General features: G+C 49.5%; 1 protein-coding gene across 1 annotated transcript in view; it reads left to right on the top strand.

The window, feature by feature from the left end:
* Positions 1-17,233, top strand: part of PRMT3 (protein arginine methyltransferase 3) — a 251,556-nt gene extending 234,323 nt beyond the window's left edge. Inside the window, exon 16 of the mRNA XM_063946376.1 lies at positions 17,052-17,233. Within this exon, the coding sequence (XP_063802446.1) occupies positions 17,052-17,161 (110 nt within the window). The 3' untranslated portion in view covers positions 17,162-17,233. The remainder of the gene's footprint in view (positions 1-17,051) is intronic.
* The last annotated feature ends 4,963 nt before the right edge of the window (positions 17,234-22,196 follow it).

Raw genomic sequence — 22,196 nt, 5'->3', positions numbered from 1 at the left:
GTGCTGTACGGGGAGTAGTTAGCGACATCCGTTACGCAGTGTTGTACGGGGAGTTGTTAGCGCAATCAGTTACGCAGTGCTGTACGGGAAGTAGTTAGCACCATCAGTTACGCAGTGCTGTACGGGGAGTAGTTATCGACATCAGTTATGCAGTGCTGTACGGGGAGTTGTTAGTGCCGTCCGTTACACAGTGCTGTACGGGTAGTAGTTAGCGCCGTCAGTTATGCAGTGCTGTACGGGGAGTTGTTAGTGCCGTCCGTTACACAGTGCTGTACGGGTAGTAGTTAGCGCCGTCAGTTATGCAGTGCTGTACGGGGAGTAGTTAGCAACGTCAGTTATGCAGTGCTGTACGGGGAGTAGTTATCGACATCAGTTATGCAGTGCTGTACGGGGAGTTGTTAGCGCCATCAGTTACGCAATGCTGTACGGTTAGTAGTTCGCACCATCAGTTACGCAGTGCTGTACGGGGAGTAGTTAGCAACGTCAGTTATGCAGTGCTGTACGGGGAGTAGTTATCGACATCAGTTATGCAGTGCTGTACGGGGAGTTGTTAGCGCCATCAGTTATGCAGTGCTGTACGGGGAGTAGTTATCGACATCCGTTATGCAGTGCTGTACGGGGAGTTGTTAGCGCCATCAGTTACGCAATGCTGTACGGGTAGTAGTTAGCACCATCAGTTACGCAATGCTGTGCGGGTAGTAGTTAGCGCCGTCAGTTACGCAGTGCTGTACGGGGAGTAGTTAGCGTCGTCAGTTACGCAGTGCTGTACGGGGAGTAGTTAGCACCGTCAGTTACGCAGTGCTTTACGGGGAGTAGTTAGCGTCATCAGTTACGCAGTGCTGTACAGGGAGTTGTTAGCACCATCAGTTACGCAGTGCTGTACGGGGAGTAGTTAGCGACGTCAGTTACGCAGTGCTGTACGGGGAGTAGTTAGTGACGTCAGTTACGCAGTGCTGTACGGGGAGTAGTTAGCGACGTCAGTTACGCAGTGCTGTACGGGGAGTAGTTAGCGATGTCAGTTACACAGTGCTGTACGGCAAGTAGCGCCGTCGGTTACGCAGTGCTGTAGGGGGAGTAGTTAGCGATGTCAGTTACGCAGTGCTGTACGGGCAGTAGTTAGCGCCATTAGTTATGCAGTGCTTTACGGGGAGTAGTTAGCACCGTCAGTTGGGCAGGGCTGGCTCCAGGCCTACTAGCACCCTGAGCGAGAAAATGTAAAAGTGCCCGCGCGCACTCCCGGAAAAGTGGGTGTGGCCTCTGGAAAAGTTGGCATGGCCTCGTAACTTCATATCATCAAACTATAAATATATTTTCACACAATTAGCAGCCTTACACATAGCCACAGTAGTGTTCCTTACACACAATGTCTCCAGTATAGTGCCAGATACACATAATGTCTCCAGTATAGTGCCAGATACACACAATGTCTCCAGTATAGTGCCAGATACACACAATATCTCCAGTATAGTGCCAGATACACACAATATCTCCAGTATAGTGCCAGATACACATAATGACCCCAGTAGTGCAGTGCCAGATTGACACATGCCCCCCAGCAGTGCCAGATAGACATATGCCCCACAGGAGTGCCAGATAGACATGATATGCCCCTCAGCAGTGCCAGATAGACATGATATGCCCCTCAACAGTGTCAGATACACATGATATGCCCCCAGCAGTGCAAGATACACATTATATGCCCCCCAGCAGTTATAGATACACATGATATGCCCCCAGCAGTGCAAGATACACATTATATGCCCCCCAGCAGTGCCAGATACACGACATGCCCCGCTGCAGTGCCAGCTACACATGACATGCCCCGCAGCAGTGCCAGCTACACGTGACATGCCCCCCCAGCAGTGCCAGCTACACGTGACATGCCCCCCCAGCAGTGCCAGCTACACGTGACATGCCCCCCCCAGCAGTGCCAGCTACACGTGACATGCCCCCCAGCAGTGCCAGCTACATAAATGGCCACACAGTGCCAGATATGCACCCACAGTTCAGATACATAAATGCCCCCACAGTGCCAGATACATAAATGCCCCCACAGTGCCAGATATAAAAATGCCCACACAGTGCCAGATATGCCCCCACAGGGCCAGATACATAAATGCCCCCAGTGCCAGATACATAAATGCCCACACATTGCCAGATGCATAAATGCCCCCAGTGCCAGATGCATAAGTGCCCACACAGTGCCAGATACATTATTGCCCCCCACAGTGTCAGATACATTAATGCCCCCAGTGCCAGATATGCCCCCACAGTGCCAGATACATTAATGCCCCCAGTGCCAGATATGCCTCCACAGTGCCAGATACATTAATGCCCCCAGTGCCAGATATGCCCCCACAGTGCCAGATACATTAATGCCCCCAGTGCCAGATATGCCTCCACAGTGATAGATACATTAATGCCCCCAGTGCCAGATATGCCCCCACAGTGCCAGATACATTAATGCCCCCAGTGCCAGATATGCCCCCACAGTGCCAGATATGCCCCCACAGTGCCAGATACCTTAATGCCCCCAGTGCCAGATATGCCCCCACAGTGAGAGATACCTTAATGCCCCCAGTGCCAGATATGCCCCCGCAGTGCCAGATATGCCCCCGCAGTGCCAGATACATAAATGCCCCCACAGTGTCAGATACATTAATGCCCACACATTGCCAGATGCATAAATGCCCCCAGTGCCAGATGCATAAGTGCCCACACAGTGCCAGATACATTATTGCCCCCCACAGTGTCAGATACATTAATGCCCCCAGTGCCAGATATGCCCCCACAGTGCCAGATACATTAATGCCCCCAGTGCCAGGTAGGCCCCCACAGTGCCAGATACATTAATGCCCCCAGTGCCAGATATGCCCCCACAGTGCCAGATACATTAATGCCCCCTGTGCCAGATATGCCCCCACAGTGCCAGATACATTAATGCCCCCTGTGCCAGATATGCCCCCACAGTGCCAGATACATTAATGCCCCCAGTGCCAGATATGCCTCCACAGTGATAGATACATTAATGCCCCCAGTGCCAGATATGCCCCCACAGTGCCAGATACATTAATGCCCCCAATGCCAGATATGCCCCCACAGTGCCAGATATGCCCCCACAGTGCCAGATATGCCCCCACAGTGCCAGATACCTTAATGCCCCCAGTGCCAGATTTGCCCCCACAGTGCCAGATACATTAAATGCCCCCAGTGCCAGATATGCCCCCACAGTGCCAGATACATTGATGCCCCCAGTGCCAGATATGCCTCCACAGTGATAGATACATTAATGCCCCCAGTGCCAGATATGCCCCCACAGTGCCAGATATGCCCCCACAGTGCCAGATACATTAATGCCCCCAGTGCCAGATATTCCCCCACAGTGCCAGATACATTAATGCCCCCAGTGCCAGATATGTCCCCACAGTGATAGATACATTAATGCCCCCAGTGCCAGATATGCCCCCACAGTGCGAGATACCTTAATGCCCCCAGTGCCAGATATGCCCCCACAGTGCCAGATACATTAATGCCCCCAGTGCCAGATATGCCTCCACAGTGATAGATACATTAATGCCCCCAGTGCCAGATATGCTCCCACAGTGCCAGATACATTAATGCCCCCAGTGCCAGATATGCCTCCACAGTGATAGATACATTAATGCCCCCAGTGCCAGATATGCCCCCACAGTGCCAGATACATTAATGCCCCCAGTGCCAGATATGCCCCCACAGTGCCAGATACATTAATGCCCCCCAGTGCCAGATATGCCCCCACAGTGCCAGATACATTAATGCCCCCAGTGCCAGATATGCCCCCACAGTGCCAGATACATTAATGCCCCCAGTGCCAGATATGCCCCCACAGTGCCAGATACATTAAATGCCCCCACAGTGCCAGATACATTAATGCCCCCAGTGCCAGATATGCCCCCACAGTGCCAGATACATTAAATTCCCCCACAGTGTCAGATACATTAATGCCCCCAGTGCCAGATATGCCCCCACAGTGCCAGATACATTAATGCCCCCAGTGCCAGATATGCCCCCACAGTGCCAGATACATTAATGCCCCCAGTGCCAGATATGCCCCCACAGTGCCAGATACATTAAATGCCCCCAGTGCCAGATATGCCCCCACAGTGCCACATTAAATGCCCCCACAGTGCCAGATACATAAATGCCCCCAGTGCCAGATATGCCCCCACAGTGCCAGATACATTAATGCCCCCAGTGCCAGATATGCCTCCACAGTGATAGATACATTAATGCCCCCAGTGCCAGATATGCCCCCACAGTGATAGATACATTAAAGCCCCCAGTGCCAGATATGCCCCCACAGTGCCAGATACCTTAATGCCCCCAGTGCCAGATATGCCCCCACAGTGAGAGATACCTTAATGCCCCCAGTGCCAGATATGCCCCCACAGTGCCAGATACATTAAATGCCCCCAGTGCCAGATATGCCCCCACAGTGCCACATTAAATGCCCCCCAGTGCCAGATACATAAATGCCCCCAGTGCCAGATATGCCTCCACAGTGATAGATACATTAATGCCCCCAGTGCCAGATATGCCCCCACAGTGCCAGATACATTAATGCCCCCAGTGCCAGATATTCCCCCACAGTGCCAGATACATTAATGCCCCCAGTGCCAGATATGCCCCCACAGTGATAGATACATTAATGCCCCCAGTGCCAGATATGCCCCCACAGTGCCAGATACCTTAATGCCCCCAGTGCCAGATATGCCCCCACAGTGAGAGATACCTTAATGCCCCCACAGTGCCAGATACATTAAATGCCCCCAGTGCCAGATATGCCCCCACAGTGCCAGATAAATAAATGCCCCCCTCAGTGCCAGATAAATAAATGCCCCCACAGTGCCAGATAAATAAGTGCCCCCACAGTGCAGATATACCCCCACAGTGCCAGATACATAAATGCCCCCACAGTGCCGATATGCCCCCACAGTGCCAGATACAGAAATGCCCCCACAGTGCCAGATACAGATATGCCCCCACAGTGCCAGATATGCCCCCACAGTGCCAGATACATTAATGCCCCTCACAGTGCACAGATAAATGCCCCCCCGCAGTGCCAGATAAATGAATGCCCCCCACAGTGCCAGATAAATGAATGCCCCCCACAGTGCCAGATAAATGCCCCCACAGTGCCAGATAAATGCCCCCCACAGTGCCACATATGTCACCAGTACCTGCTGTGCCGAGGGAGGGGGAGTGCTGCTGTGCGCGCCGCTGCGGCCACTGTCTGCCGCTGTCTGTGCGCGCTGTGCGGCGCCGCTGTCTGACATCAGACGCCGGTGCCGCATAGCGCACACAGCGGCGGCGCACACAGTGGGAGCCGGGAGGACAGCAGGGGAGATCAGGGCCAGCTCCAGGCTCCGACATGACGGCGCCAGCGCGCGGCGCCCTTTAAGGGTGGCGCCCTGCGCGGCCGCTCGAGTCGAACATGCCTCGAGCCGGCCCTGTGTACGGGGAATAATTGTCATTCTTATAATTTCACTTCTTACCGGCTTCAGCGATAGGAACTTTCCTTTCCGTAACTAACACATTGTCACCGTCATTGCCAATATACATCAGGTGATACGTACACCTAGACGCTGGTGTGTTTTCAGCAGCATACGAATACAATGAGTAACATTCCCTGTACAGAAGTGACCGTCGGGCCACACGAGCAATGCACTATTCTCCTGCATTAAAGCGTAACCTTGTACAGGTTGAGTATCCCATATCCAAATATTCCGAAATACAGAATTTTTTGAATGAGAGTGAGATAGTGAAACCTTTGTTTTTTTGATGACTCAATATACACAAACTTTGTTTAAGACACAAAGTTATTAAAAATATTGTATTAAATGACCTTCAGGCTGTGTGTATAAGGTGTATATGAAACATAAATGGATTCTGTGCTTAGACTTGGGTCCCATCGCCATGATTTCTCATTATGGTATGCAATTATTCCAAAATACGGAAAAATCAGATATCCAAAATACCTCTGGTCCCAAGCATTTTGGATAAGGGATACTCAACCTGTAGTCGCACTGAATGATGGCACGCACTGACTAGGCACCTCAGATGTTACCTGTTACGTAGCATGTTCTCTTGTTGCTGTAAGGCGTGTCTGTGATCACATGGTCACCCCCAGGCTGCAGCTACTCTTTGGCGGAGTGCTTTTTTGTTTTATATTGCAAGACCCAGGTTACATGTGAGAGTTGGCTCTTCATCACACGGCGCAGTTCTGGTCTAATACATTATCAGAGAGGTAAGTAGGAACATACATGTCTTGGTGGAAAGTTTATAACTACTGTGAGAACAGTAGAATTAGGAAACAGCGTTGGATCCGGGTCACTTACCTGTAGAAGACTCCGTTGTGTGAAGGAATAGTAATTTAGGATAAAAAGCAAAGCATAAATAGCCAAACATATCTGTCTGTGAAAACATTTGGAGAAGATGGCTTGATTTCTCTGGAGCAGGGAGATAAAAGAGGAGAGCTGGTGGAGGGGGGAGATGATAAAAGGTTAGAGGCAGGGGTGTATCTACCCATTGGCCAGGATGGCACTCGCCAGGGGCGCCAGCCGAGCAGGGGGCGCCGCCCGACGGTGCCACTCTCGGCCAATGGGTGGAATCCCTTCAGTCGTAGTGTCTGGCAATACCTGCTGTGTCGAGCTGCCCGTGCCTGGGATGGAGGCAGGGCCGGTTCGAGCCCTTTTTGCACCCTGCAGGACATAGGGGCGTGGTTTCATACAGGGGGCGTGGTCAGTTACGCCCCCTGTACAGTAGTAGCAAAATGCTGAGCGGTGCGCAATGACGTCCTCGCGCACCGCACAGCAAAGGTCCTCTCCACGAAGGGAAACTAGACGCTACTGGATGGAGGGCGGAGGATCGCTCAGCAAGCAGGAGCTGGCGCCGGTGTCCGGCACCGCAATGCACTACAGGGAAGAAACTGAAAATAAACTACAACTCCCAGCAACCCGTGCTGTCAGGAGCTCCCGGCGGGAAAGGGCTGCTGGAAGCTGTAGTTTATTTTTGGTTTCTTAACATAGTTTGGTGCGGTGCCGGACACCGGCGCCAGCTCCTGCCTGCTGAGCGATCCTTCATCCCAGGCAGCTCGGCACAGCAGGTATTGCCAGACACTACGGCTGTCTGCTGGGATGTTGTGGGGTGGGGACTAGGGCTGTGTGCTGTGTGGGGAGGCTATGTATGTGCTGGGAGTGGGGGAGACTACTACTGTGTGCTAAGGGCGGACTACAGCTATGTGCTGGGATTGTGATGGGGACGATGGCTATGTGCTTGGGGAGGTGAGGGGCTATGTGCAGGGAGGGGGACTATGGCTATCTATGCTGGCCGGGAACTATTATGTGATGAGAGGGGGGTGGGAACTACTGTATGACTGTGTTGGGAGAGGTGGAGACTGTGGCTATGCGCAGGAGGGACTACAGCTGTTGCTTGGGTAGGTGGGGGCTATGGCTATTTACTGGGCGGGGACTATGGCTATGTGCTGGAAGGGGGATAGGGACTATATGACTGTGGGGGCACATGTGTATCTGGCAATGTGGGGGCATATGTGTATCTGGCAATGTGGGGGCATATCTGGAAATATGGGTGCATATCTGGCACTGTGAGGGCATATGTGTATCTGGCACTGTGGGGGCATATCTGGCACTGTGAGGGCATGTGTGTATCTGGCACTGTGGGGGCATGTGTGTATCTGGCACTATTGGTCTCATATGTGTATCACGCCCCCATTTTCATTGGCCACGCCCCATGTGGCCACCCCAATTTTCTCTAACGTCCTAAGTGGATGCTGGGGACTCCGTAAGGACCATGGGGAATAGCGGCTCCGCAGGAGACTGGGCACATCTAAAGAAAGCTTTAGGACTAACTGGTGTGCACTGGCTCCTCCCCCTATGACCCTCCTCCAAGCCTCAGTTAGATTTCTGTGCCCGACGAGAAGGGTGCACACTAGGGGCTCTCCTGAGCTTCTTAGTGAAAGTTTTAGTTTAGGTTTGTTATTTTCAGTGAGACCTGCTGGCAACAGGCTCACTGCATCGAGGGACTAAGGGGAGAAGAAGCGAACTCACCTGCGTGCAGAGTGGATTGGGCTTCTTGGCTACTGGACATTAGCTCCAGAGGGACGATCACAGGTTCAGCCTGGATGGGTCCCGGAGCCGCGCCGCCGGCCCCCTTACAGAGCCAGAAGAGTGAAGAGGTCCGGAAAAATCGGCGGCAGAAGACGTTCCTGTCTTCAATAAGGTAGCGCACAGCACTGCAGCTGTGCGCTATTGCTCTCAGCACACTTCATACTCCGGTCACTGAGGGTGCAGGGCGCTGGGGGGGGCGCTCTGAGACGCAATAAAACACGATAAAAATACCTTACATGGCAAAAAATGCATCACATATAGCTCCTGGGCTATATGGATGCATTTAACCCCTGCCAGAATATACAGAAAAACGGGTGATAAGGCCGCCGAAAAGGGGGCGGAGCCTATCTCCTCAGCACACTGGCGCCATTTTCCCTCACAGCTCAGTTGGAGGGAAGCTCCCTGGCTCTTCCCTGCACTACAGAAAGGGTTAAAAAAAGAGAGGGGGGCACTAATTAGGCGCAGTATTAAAACATACAGCAGCTATAAGGGGAAAAACACTTATATAAGGTTATCCCTGTATATATATATAGCGCTCTGGTGTGTGCTGGCATACTCTCCCTCTGTCTCCCCAAAGGGCTAGTGGGGTCCTGTCCTCTATCAGAGCATTCCCTTTGTGTGTGCTGTGTGTCGGTACGTTTGTGTCGACATGTATGAGGAGAAAAATGATGTGGAGACGGAGAAGAGTGTCTGTAACAGTGATGTCACCACCTAGGGGGTCGACACCTGAGTGGATGTACTGTTGAAAATTACGTGACAGTGTCAGCTCTGTATAAAAAAACAGTGGTTGACATGAGACAGCCGGCTACTCAGCTTGTGCCTGTCCAGACGTCTCATAGGCCGTCAGGGGCTCTAAAGCGCCCGTTACCTCAGATGGCAGATACAGACGCCGACACGGATACTGACTCCTGTGTCGACGGTGAAGAGACAACCGTGATTTCCAGTAGGGCCACACGTTACATGATTGAGACAATGGAAAATGTTTTATACATTTCTGATAATACGAGTTCCACCAAAAAGGGGTATTATGTTCGGTGAGGGAAAAACTACCTGTAGTTTTCCTGAATCTGAAAAATAAAATGAGGTGTGTGATGATACGTGGGTTTCCCCCCGATAACAATTGATAATTTCTTAAAAAGTATTGGCTGTATACCCTTTCCCGCCAGAGGTTAGGGTGCGTTGGGAAACACCCCCTAGGGGGGATAAGGCGCTCACACGCTTGTAAGAACAAGGGCTCTACCTTCTCATGAGATGGCCGCCCTTAAGGATCCTGCTGATAGAAAGCAGGAGGGTATCCAAAAATGTATTCACACACATACTGGTGTTATACTGCGACCAGCAATCGCCTCAGCCTGGAGGTGCAGTGCTGGGTTGGCATGGTCGGATTCCCTGACTGGAAATATTGATATCCTAGATAAGGATAGTATATTATTGCCTATAGAGCATTTAAAAGATGCATTTCTATATATGCATGATGCACAGCGGAATATTTGCCGACTGGCATCAAGTATAAGTGCGTTGTCCAATTCTACCAGTAAAATGGTCAGGTGATGCGGATTCCAAACGGCATTTGGAAGTATTGCCTTTAAAAGGGGACATTTGGGGTCGGTCTTTTAGACCTGGTGGCCACAGCAACAACTGGGAAATCCACGTTTGTACCCCAGGTCGCCTCTCAAAATAAGACGCCGTATTATCAGGCGCAGTCCTTTGTTGGCAAGCGGACAAAAGGTTCCTCTTTTCTGCTCGTGACAGAGGGAGAGGAAAAAGGCTGAAGAGATTACCCAGTTCCCAGGAACAGAAATCCTTTCCCGCCTCTGCAAAAGCCCTCAGTATGACGCTAGGGCCTTACAAACTCAGGCACGGTGGGGGCCCGTTCTCAATGAATTTCAGTGCGCAGTGGGCTCACTCGCAAGTAGACCCCTGGATCCTTCAGGTAATATCTCAAGGGTACATATTGAAATTCGAGACGTCTCCCCCTCGCCGTTTCCAAAAGTCGGCTTTACCGACGTCTCCCTCTGACAGGGAGGCAGTTTTGGAAGCCATTCACCCAGCAGGTGATAATCAAGGTACCCCTCCTGCAACAGGGAACGGAGTATTATTCCACACTATTGTGGTACCGAAGCCAGACGGCCCGGTGAAACCGATTCTAAATCTAAAATCTTTGAACACTTACATACAGAGGTTCAAATTCAAGATTGAGTCACTCAGAGCAGTGATTGCGAACCTGGAAGAAGGGGACTACATGATGTCTTGGGACATCAAGGATGCTTACCTTCATGTCAAAGTTTACCCTTCTCACCAAGGGTACCTCAGGTTATGGTACAGAACTGTCACTATCAGTTCAGACGCTGCCGTAGGGATGGTCCACGGCACCCCGGGTCTTTACCAAGGTAATGGCCGAAATGATATCCCTTCGAAGGAAGGGAATTTTAGTTATCCCTTACTTGGACGATTCCCTGATAAGGGTAAGATCCAGGGAACAGTTGGAAGTCGGTGTAGCACTATCTCAGGTAGTGTTGCGGCAGCACGATTGGATTCTCAATATTCCAAAATCGCAGCTGGTTCCGACGACTTGTCTTCTGTTTCCTAGGGATGTTCCTGGACACAGTCCAGAAAAAAGGTGTTTCTCCCGGAAGAGAAAACCAGGGAGTTATCCGAGCTAGTCAGGAACCTCCTAAAACCGAACCAAGTCTCAGTGCATCAATGCACAAGGGTTCTGGGTAAAAATGGTGGCTTCCTACGAAGCAATCCCATTCGTTAGATTCCACGAAAGAACTTTCCAGTGGAACCTACTGGACAAATGGTCCGGGTCGCATTTTCAGATGCATCAGCGGATAACCCTGTCACCAAGGACAAGGGTATCCATCATGTGGTGGTTGCAGAGTGCTCATCTTCTAGAGGGCCGCAGATTCGGCATTCAGGACTGGGTCCTGGTGACCACGGATGCCAGCCTGCGAGGCTGGGGAGCAGTCACACAGGGAAGGAATATCCAGGGCTTAGGGTCAAGCCTGGATACATCACTTCACATAAATATCCTGAAGCTAAGGGCCATTTACAATGCTCTAAGCTTAGCAAGACCTCTGCTTCAAGGTCAGCCGGTGTTGATCCAGTCGGACAACATCATGGCAGTCACCCACGTAAACAGACAGGGTGGCACAAGAAGCAGGAGGGCAATGGCAGAAGCTGCAGGGATTCTTCGCTGGGCGGAAAATCATGTGATAGCACTGTCAACAGTATTCATTCTGGGAGTGGACAACTGGGAAGCAGACTTCCTCAGCACGACCTCCACCCGGGAGAGTGGGGACTTCACCCAGAAGTCGTCCACATGATTAAAAAACTCGACAGGTATTGCGCCAGGTCAAGAGACCCTCAGGCAATAGTTGTAGACGCTCTGGTAACACCGTGGGTGTACCAGTCAGTGTATGTGTTCCCTCCTCTGCCTCTCATACCCAAGGTACTGAGATTGATAAGATGGAGAGGAGAAAGCACTATATTCGTGGCTCCGGATTGGCCAAGAAGGACTTGGTAACCGGAACTTCAAGAGATGCTCACGGAGGATCCGTGGCCTCTACCTCTAAGAAGGGACCTGCTCCAGCAAGGACCCTGTCTGTTCCAAGACTTACCGCGGCTGCGTTTGACGGCATGGCGGTTGAACGCCGGATCCTGAAGGAAAAAAGGCTTTCCGGATGAAGTCATCCCTATCCTGATCAAAGCCAGGAAGGATGTAACCGCAAAAACATTATCACCGCAATTGGCGAAAATATGTTGCGTGGTGCGAGGCCAGTAAGGCCCGACGGAGGAAATTCAACTGGGTCGATTCCTACATTTCCTGCAAACAGGAGTGTCTATGGGCCTGAAATTGGGGTCCATTAAGGTTCAAATTTGCGGCCCTGTCAATTTTCTTCCAAAAAGAACTAGCTTCAGTCCCTGAAGTTCAGACGTTTGTAAAAGGGGTACTGCATATACAGCCTCCTTTTGTGCCTCCAGTGGCACTTTGGGATCTCAATGTAGTTTTGGGTTCCAAAAGTCACATTGGTTTGAACCACTTAAATCTGTGGAGTTAAAATATCTCACATGGAAAGTGGTCATGCTGTTGGCCCTGGCCTGGGCCAGGCGCGTGTCAGAATTGGCGGCTTTATCCTGAAAAAGCCCTTATCTGATTTTCCATTCGGACAGGGCGGAATTGAGGACTCGTCCTCAGTTTCTCCCCAAGGTGGTTTCAGCGTCTCACCTGAACCAACCTATTGGTGGTGCCTGCGGCTACTAGGGACTTGGAGGCCTCCAAGTTGCTAGACGTTGTCAGTGCCCTGAAAATATATGTTTCCAGGACGGCTGGAGTCAGGAAATCTGACTCGCTGTTTATCCTGTGTGCACCCAACAAGCTGGGTGCTCCTGCTTCTAAGCAGACTATTGCTCGTTGGATTTGTAGTACAATTCAGCTTGCACATTCTGTGGCAGGCCTGCCACAACCAAAAATCTGTAAATGCCCACTCCACAAGGAAGGTGGGCTCATCTTGGGCGGCTGCCCGAGGGGTCTCGGCTTTACAACTTTGCCGAGCAGCTACTTGGTCAGGAGCAAATACGTTTGTAAAATTCTACAAAATTAATATCCTGGCTGAGGAGGACCTGGAGTTCTCTCATTTGGTGCTGCAGAGTCATCCGCACTCTCCCGCCCGTTTGGGAGCTTTGGTATAATCCCCATGGTCCTTACGGAGTCCCCAGCATCCACTTTGGACGTTAGAGAAAATAAGAATTTACTTACCGATAATTCTATTTCTCATAGTCCGTAGTGGATGCTGGGCGCCCATCCCAAGTGCGGATTGTCTGCAATACTTGTACATAGTTATTGTTACAAAATTCGGGTTATTATTGTTGTGAACCATCTTTTCAGAGGCTCCTCTGTTATCATACTGTTAACTGGGTTCAGATCACAGGTTGTACAGTGTGATTGGTGTGGCTGGTATGAGTCTTACCCGGGATTCAAGATCCTTCCTTATTGTGTACGCTCGTTCGGGCACAGTATCCTAACTGAGGCTTGGAGGAGGGTCATAGGGGGAGGAGCCAGTGCACACCAGGTAGTCCTAAAGCTTTTACTTTTGTGCCCAGTCTCCTGCGGAGCCGCTATTCCCCATGGTCCTTTCGGAGTCCCCAGCATCCACTACGGACTATGAGAAATAGAATTATCGGTAAGTAAATTCTTATTTTTGCCATGTACACGCTGAATGTGCGCGCACGCAGTACCACTAAGATTTTCTTTCTTCTTGCTCCACTAAGTAGTGCGCTGCACTGCACTTCTTTGCACTACTATGTGATTATACTACCTGGCGTTGGGTGGCATTGCATCCTCAGCCAAGCCAGGCACTGCTGATGTCTCATCAGTGTTATAAGAATTACTATGTGGGCATAATGTGTAAAGGGAACTGCTACTGTGTGGGCATGATGTGTATAAGGGTTACTACTGTGTAGCGTAATTTGAATTGGGGGAACTATTGTATGGTCATGCCCCTTTCCCACAAGATCATGTCCCTTTTTTGCACATGCACCTTCCCTACTTCAAATATGGGGGGCTCCAGTCCCTTACTTTGCCAGGGGCGCCTGTACCCCTAGATACACCCCTGGTTAGAGGTGATGTGGGGGGAGTTGGAAGAAAAGAAGGGCTAATTGTGAAGAAGGAGGTGATGATAACAGAAGTGAGAAAAGGAGGGCCTGGCACAATACTGTATGGTTGGTCTTTATTTTGAACAATAATTATTACAAAAGATATATGGTAGAAGAACTAAAGCTATAGGCGGAATCTAGCATTGGAACTGGAAAAAGGAGAAACGAATGGAATGTGTAAGGAGAAGAGAAGGAAATCGGGGTGTGCGATATATGAAATAGGGAGGTAGTAACACCAGAGGAAGAAAGAGAACAGTCACTTTGTCCTTCCTGTGCGCCTAATATATATTTATTATATTTGGTCTCTTATTGTCCTATTGCTAGAATTTTATTTTTCTTCTCGGAATTGTGTTAATATATAAAATTGTCCCGACATTCAGTTACAGCGTTCTGGCGTGTGCCAAGTGGTAGAATTACCGGTCTGGCATGTAGGGTCTTCTCTGTGTACATGTGTTTATTTTGGGTAGCGATAAGCAGATGGCACACCACTCACTGTAAGTTTGTTTGTTAGCTGACTTAAGTAGTCTCAATGGAATAAATAAAAGTGGGTAATAATTAAATGAATTCTGTCCTAATCTCCCGGCGGTGGCGTGAAGCATTGTTCTGGCAGCCGGGGAAGGGGGGTGACGGGCGCAAGGTGAAGTAGATTTCACACACAGAGACTTTCTCCCAGCTCAGGGGCTAGTTGAGTGGTTGAAAACATCAGTCATTTGATATCTACATGACACTGATTAATTGTTGCGATCAAACGAGGGGTTATGAAAGCGCCAGGCTCAGTTTAGCTGTGTGGATAATACTGCACAAAGCAGATTGAGGGTTCTGCCGCTGCTTCCAGCCGGCAAATTATACATTGATTACCTCTCCTGTCCCGCTGTATCACTGCACTGTCTCTCAGGCCAGAGATTTAAAGGGCTCTTAAATGTAGAGCACACAAGCTGATGCCTTATGAAAAGGACGCTGTAATATTCCTAGATTTTCAAAGAACAGTGGTCGACATGGGACTGAGAAATACTTCCCACTGTGTCCTTGTATAGGTCCTTGTGTGTCCAACGCATTCCTACGTCTTCATATTCGTTTATATTCACTTCGCCATCTCATTACAGCACCCGTTCATGTTTAGTAAGAAGTATAAATGTTTCCCATAGCATCCAATGATAATTAGTTTGTATCTGTCTAGTGCAAGACAATGAAAGCAAATATCTTATTGGCCGCTGCAGATTAGAGGACAACTAAATAGTGTTGGTACATAGCTCTTATACTGCAATTACAGCCACACACTACTCGTGATAGAAATGTCATTTGTACGTATATACTTACTATACTGTCATTTTTCATTTCTATTCCATTTTTTGTTACTTCTAGTAAATAGTGGTTACCCCCAAAGCTAACTTTTCTAAAAAAAAATGTAGATATGATCTGTTCCGTGCTGTTAATTAATTAAGAAAAAAAAAAACAGAGTAAGAAGCTCCAATTTTATTTAAACACATTCATTTTTAATTTAACTAGTCTTTAAATTTTAAATTGATTACAATGTACACTACCAGTCACATACACAGAGTGGAGGCAGGCATTAGTATTAAACATTTGGTAGAGCCCACAATACCTCGGTGCTGATCCTGGTGACTGTACCTCGGTGCTGATCTTGGTGACTGTACCTCGGTGCTGATCTTGGTGACTGTACCTCGGTGCTGATCTTGGTGACTGTACCTCGGTGCTGATCTTGGTGACTGTACCTCGGTGCTGATCTTGGTGACTGTACCTCGGTGCTGATCTTGGTGACTGTGATCTTGGTGACTGTACCTCGGTGCTGATCTTGGTGACTGTACCTCGGTGCTGATCTTGGTGACTGTACCTCGGTGCTGATCTTGGTGACTGTACCTCGGTGCTGATCTTGGTGACTGTACCTCGGTGCTGATCTTGGTGACTGTACCTCGGTGCTGATCTTGGTGACTGTACCTCGGTGCTGATCTTGGTGGCTGTACCTCGGTGCTGATCTTGGTGGCTGTACCTCGGTGCTGATCTTGGTGAATGTACCTCGGTGCTGATCTTGGTGACTGTACCTCGGTGCTGATCTTGGTGACTGTACCTCGGTGCTGATCTTGGTGACTGTACCTCGGTGCTGATCCTGGTGACTGTACCTCGGTGCTGATCCTGGTGACTGTACCTCGGTGCTGATCTTGGTGAATGTACCTCGGTGCTGATCTTGGTGACTGTACCTCGGTGCTGATCTTGGTGAATGTACCTCGGTGCTGATCTTGGTGACTGTACCTCGGTGCTGATCCTGGTGACTGTACCTCGGTGCTGATCTTGGTGATTGTACCTCGGTGCTGATCCTGGTGACTGTACATCTGTGAATCTGGGTGACTGTACCTCGGTGCTGATCTTGGTGACTGTACCTCGGTGCTGATCTTGGTGACTGTACCTCGGTGCTGATCCTGGTGACTGTACCTCGGTGCTGATCTTGGTGACTGTACCTCGGTGCTGATCCTGGTGGCTGTACCTCGGTGCTGATCCTGGTGACTGTACCTCTGTGCTGATCCTGGTGACTGTACCGCAGTACTGATCTACAGATGTGTCCTCATACATCTTGCCTCAGTACGCCACTCAGCAGGAGATGCCTGGCGTGAGTGAGCTGACAGGTCCCGTGCAATTCCGTTAGCGTTGGGCATTTTTTTTTTTTTGCCGATAATTCATCTTACTCAGATCACTATGCGAATAGGACACACAAGCAGACTCTGCTGATTAAAATATGCGGCATACCTGTATTCTGTGCGCGACTGCGCCTGTATCTGCATACGAAATGGTGCGTTAATGTTTTCTAAGAACTGTAACGTAGCATTATGTATGCAGATACAGCCATGGTCGCACACAGAATATAGACATGCCGCATGTCATTTTAATAAGCATAAGCTGCTTGTGCGTCACTATTTTGTGAATAAGACGCATTTTACTGGAAAAAGTTGGATGTGAAGACGCTCAATGCTACCGAGTCACACCATGGCATGCCATGACTAGAAGGGGTGTTTAAAGTGCTGGATGTAACTTGACACAGCTGTAGGTGACTGTACTTCAACGTGCCTATAACAAGTTGATTTCCTATGTATTCTTGTGCGTCACAGTGGCGTTAGAGCCGCAGATCCTGCAGTATGTCTGTGGTCAGCATTAGACTGGCGCTACAGTACGCCCTATTAGTATGCCGTTACAAATCATAGTCTCTTCTCTCTGCAGGTCAGACCCTGGACGGCAGGATAACCGTATGTAAGAACAGGAAGGACCCGCGCTCCCTCATTGTGACCCTTTCTCTGCAGGACATGACCCAGACCTACACGCTGCAGTAGACAGCGGGGGTCACTGCAAAACACACATCCTAGGTTTTATATCCATTCAAATAAACTTGTCACAAATTGTCATTATTCTTGCTTAATTATAAAATGAGACCTTTTTCTTCATTTGTTTGCATAACCGAAGCCTGAGAACAGTAAGATCTGTAATGTCTCCTGAGGGGGAGACATTATTTCGCGCACACAAGACTTCCTGTATTGCAAAACGGACAGCCCAGCCCTGCTGTTGGGTATTGGGAATATAAGGTGAAATGTATTGAGCCATCTAAGGAGTCCCTTCGAAGCTGGTGCCCAAAGCAACCAGCTTTTAGGCAGCATTTATCAAGTACATTCTATAAAATAATAGGGATAATTGGTTGCTATGGGCAACATCTCCACTTAGAAGGCTTGATAAATCCCCCCCATACACATCACAAGTATTTTGTGTTGTCACCATACACTGAATTGGATATAGGGTTGGGTTCGGGTTTAATATCCCGCCGGTCATCAAACCGACGAGTGGGAATAGTCCCTGTTAGTTAGCATGCCAACTGTCGGGGTCTGAAACGGCCGGCGTCGGTATAGTGAGACCACCGGTCACACAACTACATCCCGGATAATACACCTGTATACATTTATTTATATTACTGTATATAGCACAAGCACCATGGCTGCTGGCATGGAAAAGGAATACAATACGGCCATAAATCGGAGTCTCAGGAAACCGAGGACTAGATTTTAATTTGTTACTGAGGATGGGGACAGACTAGATTAAGCCAGCGATTCTCAAAGTGTGTGTGTGTTACATGTGTAATGTCTAGTGTGTCGCACAGAACTGGACCACGACAGCCAGGTCCAGCGCAGAGTCCAGCCAATTAGCAGAGCAAGGGGCGGAGTGATTTCCTCCTCTCGGCTAGCATGACTGACTGTATTCGTCAACGGCCATCTGCCCATGGTTTCTATCAGGTGCTGCACCGAGGAGGCAGGCAAGACGCTGCAGCTAAATCGGCAAACTCTTGCAGATTTACTGAGTTAAAGTGGGACATCTGACAGGTGAGGTCAGGGTCATTCTTCAGTGGGCGGCTGGGTCAATGAATTGTGAATGTGGGTTTTCTCCTGTGTTGGCCAACGTGTTTGTTTTTTTAGTCTGTGGGGGGCCAATGTGTGTATTTTTCTGTGATGGGCAATGTGCGTATTTTTGTTTTTGCCCCGTGGGCGGCAATGGGGCTTATTTAGACACAGGGTTTACCCCATGATTCATTGTCGGCGCTACCTGATTTAATTAGCTGTGGGAACTCCACACGCTAATTACCAGGGACATCATTTTTTCTTGCAGCCTCTGGAGCTGCAAGGAAATCCCGACATTAAATGCATTATGTGTATTGGTGTTTTTTTCCTGTGGGGGCCGATTGTTGTGTGTGTTTTTCCTGTGGGGAACAGTGTGTATGATTATTATTATTATTTTTTCCTGTGGGGGACTGGAGAGTGATTCAGTTGTTTGTGAGAACTTAGTTCCCGCATAAAGTACCCAGAAGTCTGTGTGTTTGTGTGTTTTTTTTTAATGTATAGTCACTCGGTTTCATACAACTGAATGCTAGGAATCCTGGGATTGAGATTTTTTTTCTTCTTATCCTGTGATTACAAAAATGGGGCAGAATTGGCTTCCCTTCCTACACCAAGGATCTGTGGGAGACTGTGTTGACAGGAAGGGCTACCCATTCATCACTGCCTACCTGCCCAGAAGAGCCTCACCATCCTCCAAATATTGGGCATAAATTCAAACTTCAGCCAAGGATGGCCTCAAAATCCTTCCCTGTGCTTCATAGTCTGCTTCAGGCCCTCTCCGCACCAAGGTACCACAGAGTCCCATATGGGAGCTGCCATTGTTCTAGGGGCGGGTTGCCACCTGTCTAGCTGTTCTGGTGACATCAGTATGTCACGCTAGGCCGTCCCTCTGCTGCTTCAGCATGTGTCCTCTATTCCCATCATTTTGTCCTCCATCTTTCCACGTGTCCCCATGTACTCCCAAAGACAAACCGCTTTTCATCAATGATCAGAATGGCAATGGGACAGCTTTTTAAAATATTTCCGGATTAGATCGGGGCCTTTTCTATTCCCATCCTGCATCTTCTGTGACCTAGGCCCCCTAGTTTTGTGTCCTCCCTCCTTTCCCCCAGGCTGATGGCACATAAAGTGACTTGTCGGGCCTGAAACCAGCCAAATCAAAGGTTTGTAGCCCTACAGTGGTTTTGTTAATCTTTGCTTTATGTGCACCCACTTCTAGTATGACCTGTGACCCAGGCCAGTTTTGCAAGGACAGCCTCAGGCTGAGAAGAAGCTCCTGTGTAATGCAGGCGGCGGGAGGAGGAATGAATCGCAAAGCGTCCACTAGGAGGTAGGATAATTTACGTAAAGAAAATGTTATGCAATATATATATATATATATATATATATATATATATATATATTTTGTGGTTTCTTTTTTGTCACATTTTGGAAAGGGAATTTGTGTGCCTGTTATGGGGTCAGGGCAGGGACACTTTAAGAGAGGAGGAGGCCTCCTCCGTTCGCCCCCCCCCCCCCTTTCTGCCGGCAACGCTGGAGAGACTACAGCGCATGCGCAGATCACCGGGAAAATGACACGGCGGTCATTTTCCCAGTGATTTCTCTACTGAGCATGCACAGAACACCATGAAAATGGCCGCTGCGCTGTTTTTACGGTAATTCCACAGCACTGCTGATGTCGGCGCAGGAGCATTAAAAAAATTGCACCCATTATAGATACGCCAGTGGGTCAGGGCAAAATGGAGAGTGAGCGTTCTTTCCATGTATCATTTTTGGGATTAAGAAGTGGTGCTGAGAAGAATTACAGTGGTTGAGGTATGGAGTCCGGGAGTTTTGGCGAGGGGAATTAGTGGGTAAGGTTTGGCTTTGGAGAGTGGTGGTGAGAGTAATTACAGTGGGTTACGTCATGGTAGGAGGAATTACAGTGCTTGAAGTATGGAGTCTGAGTGGTGGTGAAGAATTACAGTGGGTGGGGTCGGGGGTTGGTGAGAAGAATTACAGTGGGTGAGGTGTGGTATTGGGTAGTGGATATGAAGAATTACAGTGGGGGAGGTACAGTGTCTGGTAGTGGAGGTGGGAGGATTTACAGTGGGGGAGGTGTGGGGTCGGGGAGTGATTGTGAGAGGAATTACAGTGGGTGCGGTGTTGGGTCGAGTAGTGGTGGTGAGAAGAATTACAATGGGTGAGGTGTGGTATTGGGTAGGGGAGATGAGGAATTATAGTGGTTGAGGTGTGCGGTTGGAGAGTGGAAGTGAGTGATGGGTATTTCCGTGTTTGAGGCATGGTATCTGAGGAGTGGTGAGAAGAATTATAGGTGGTGATGCGTGGTATTGGGTAGTGCAAATGAGGAATTACAGTGGGTGAGGTGTGGTATTGGGTAGTGCAAATGAGGAATTACAGTGGGGGATGTGTGGTATTGGGTAGGGGAGATGAGGAATTACAGTGGGTGAGGTGTGGTATTGGGTAGTGGAGATGAGGAATTACAGTGGGGGAGGTGTGGTATTGGGTAGGGGAGATGAGGAATTACAGTGGGTGAGGTGTGCGGTTGGAGAGTGGAAGTGAGTGATGGGTATTTCCGTGTTTGAGGGATGGTATCTGAGGAGTGGTGAGAAGAATTATAGTTGGTGAGGCGTGGTATTGGGTAGTGCAGATGAGGAATTACAGTGGGTGAGGTGTAGTATTGGGTATGGGAGATGAGGAATTACAGTGGGTGAGGTGTAGTATTGGGTAGGGAAGATGAGGAAATACAGTTGGTGAGGCGTGGTATTGGGTAGTGATGAGGAATTACAGTGGGGGAGGTGTGGTATTGGGTAGTGGAGATGAGGAATTACAGTGGGGGTGAGGTGTGGTATTGGGTAGGGGAGATGAGGAATTACAGTGGGTGAGGTGTAGTATTTGTTAGGGGAGATGAGGAATTACAGTGGGTGAGGTGTAGTATTGGGTAGTGGAGATGAGGAATTACAGTGGGTGAGGAGTGGCATTGGGTAGTGCAGATGAGGAATTACAGTGGGTGAGGTGTGGTATTGGGTAGTGATGAGGAATTACAGTGGGGGAGGTGTGGTATTGGGTAGTGGAGATGAGGAATTACAGTGGGTGGGGTCGGGGAGTGGTGAGAAGAATTACAGTGGGGGAGGTGTGGTATTGGGTAGTGGAGATGAGGAATTACAGTGGGGGAGGTGTGGTATTGGGTAGGGGAGATGAGGAATTACAGTGGGTGAGGTGTGGTATTGGGTAGGGGAGATGAGGAATTACAGTGGGTGAGGTGTAGTATTTGTTAGGGGAGATGAGGAATTACAGTGGGTGAGGTGTAGTATTGGGTAGTGGAGATGAGGAATTACAGTGGGTGAGGAGTGGTGTTGGGTAGTGCAGATGAGGAATTACAGTGGGTGAGGTGTGGTATTGGGTAGTGATGAGGAATTACAGTGGGGGAGGTGTGGTATTGGGTAGTGGAGATGAGGAATTACAGTGGGTGGGGTCGGGGAGTGGTGAGAATAATTACAGTGGGGGAGGTGTGGTATTGGGTAGTGGAGATGAGGAATTACAGTGGGGGAGGTGTGGTATTGGGTAGGGGAGATGAGGAATTACAGTGGGTGAGGTGTGGTATTGGGTAGGGGAGATGAGGAATTACAGTGGGGGCGGGTGTGGTATTTGGTAGTGCAGATGAGGAATTACAGTGGGTGAGGTGTGGTATTGGGTAGTGATGAGGAATTACAGTGGGGGAGGTGTGGTATTGGGTAGTGGAGATGAGGAATTACAGTGGGTGGGGTCGGGGAGTGGTGAGAAGAATTACAGTGGGGGAGGTGTGGTATTGGGTAGTGGAGATGAGGAATTACAGTGGGGGAGGTGTGGTATTGGGTAGGGGAGATGAGGAATTACAGTGGGTGAGGTGTGGTACTGGGTAGGGGAGATGAGGAATTACAGTGGGTGAGGTGTGGTATTGGGTAGGGGAGACGAGGAATTTCAGTGGGGGAGGTGTGGTATTGGGTAG

The sequence above is a fragment of the Pseudophryne corroboree genome, chromosome 11, assembly GCF_028390025.1.
Source record: "Pseudophryne corroboree isolate aPseCor3 chromosome 11, aPseCor3.hap2, whole genome shotgun sequence".
NCBI lineage: Eukaryota > Metazoa > Chordata > Amphibia > Anura > Myobatrachidae > Pseudophryne > Pseudophryne corroboree.
The sequence above is the reverse complement of the archived record's forward strand: the minus strand, read 5'-3'. Positions and strand labels throughout refer to the sequence as shown.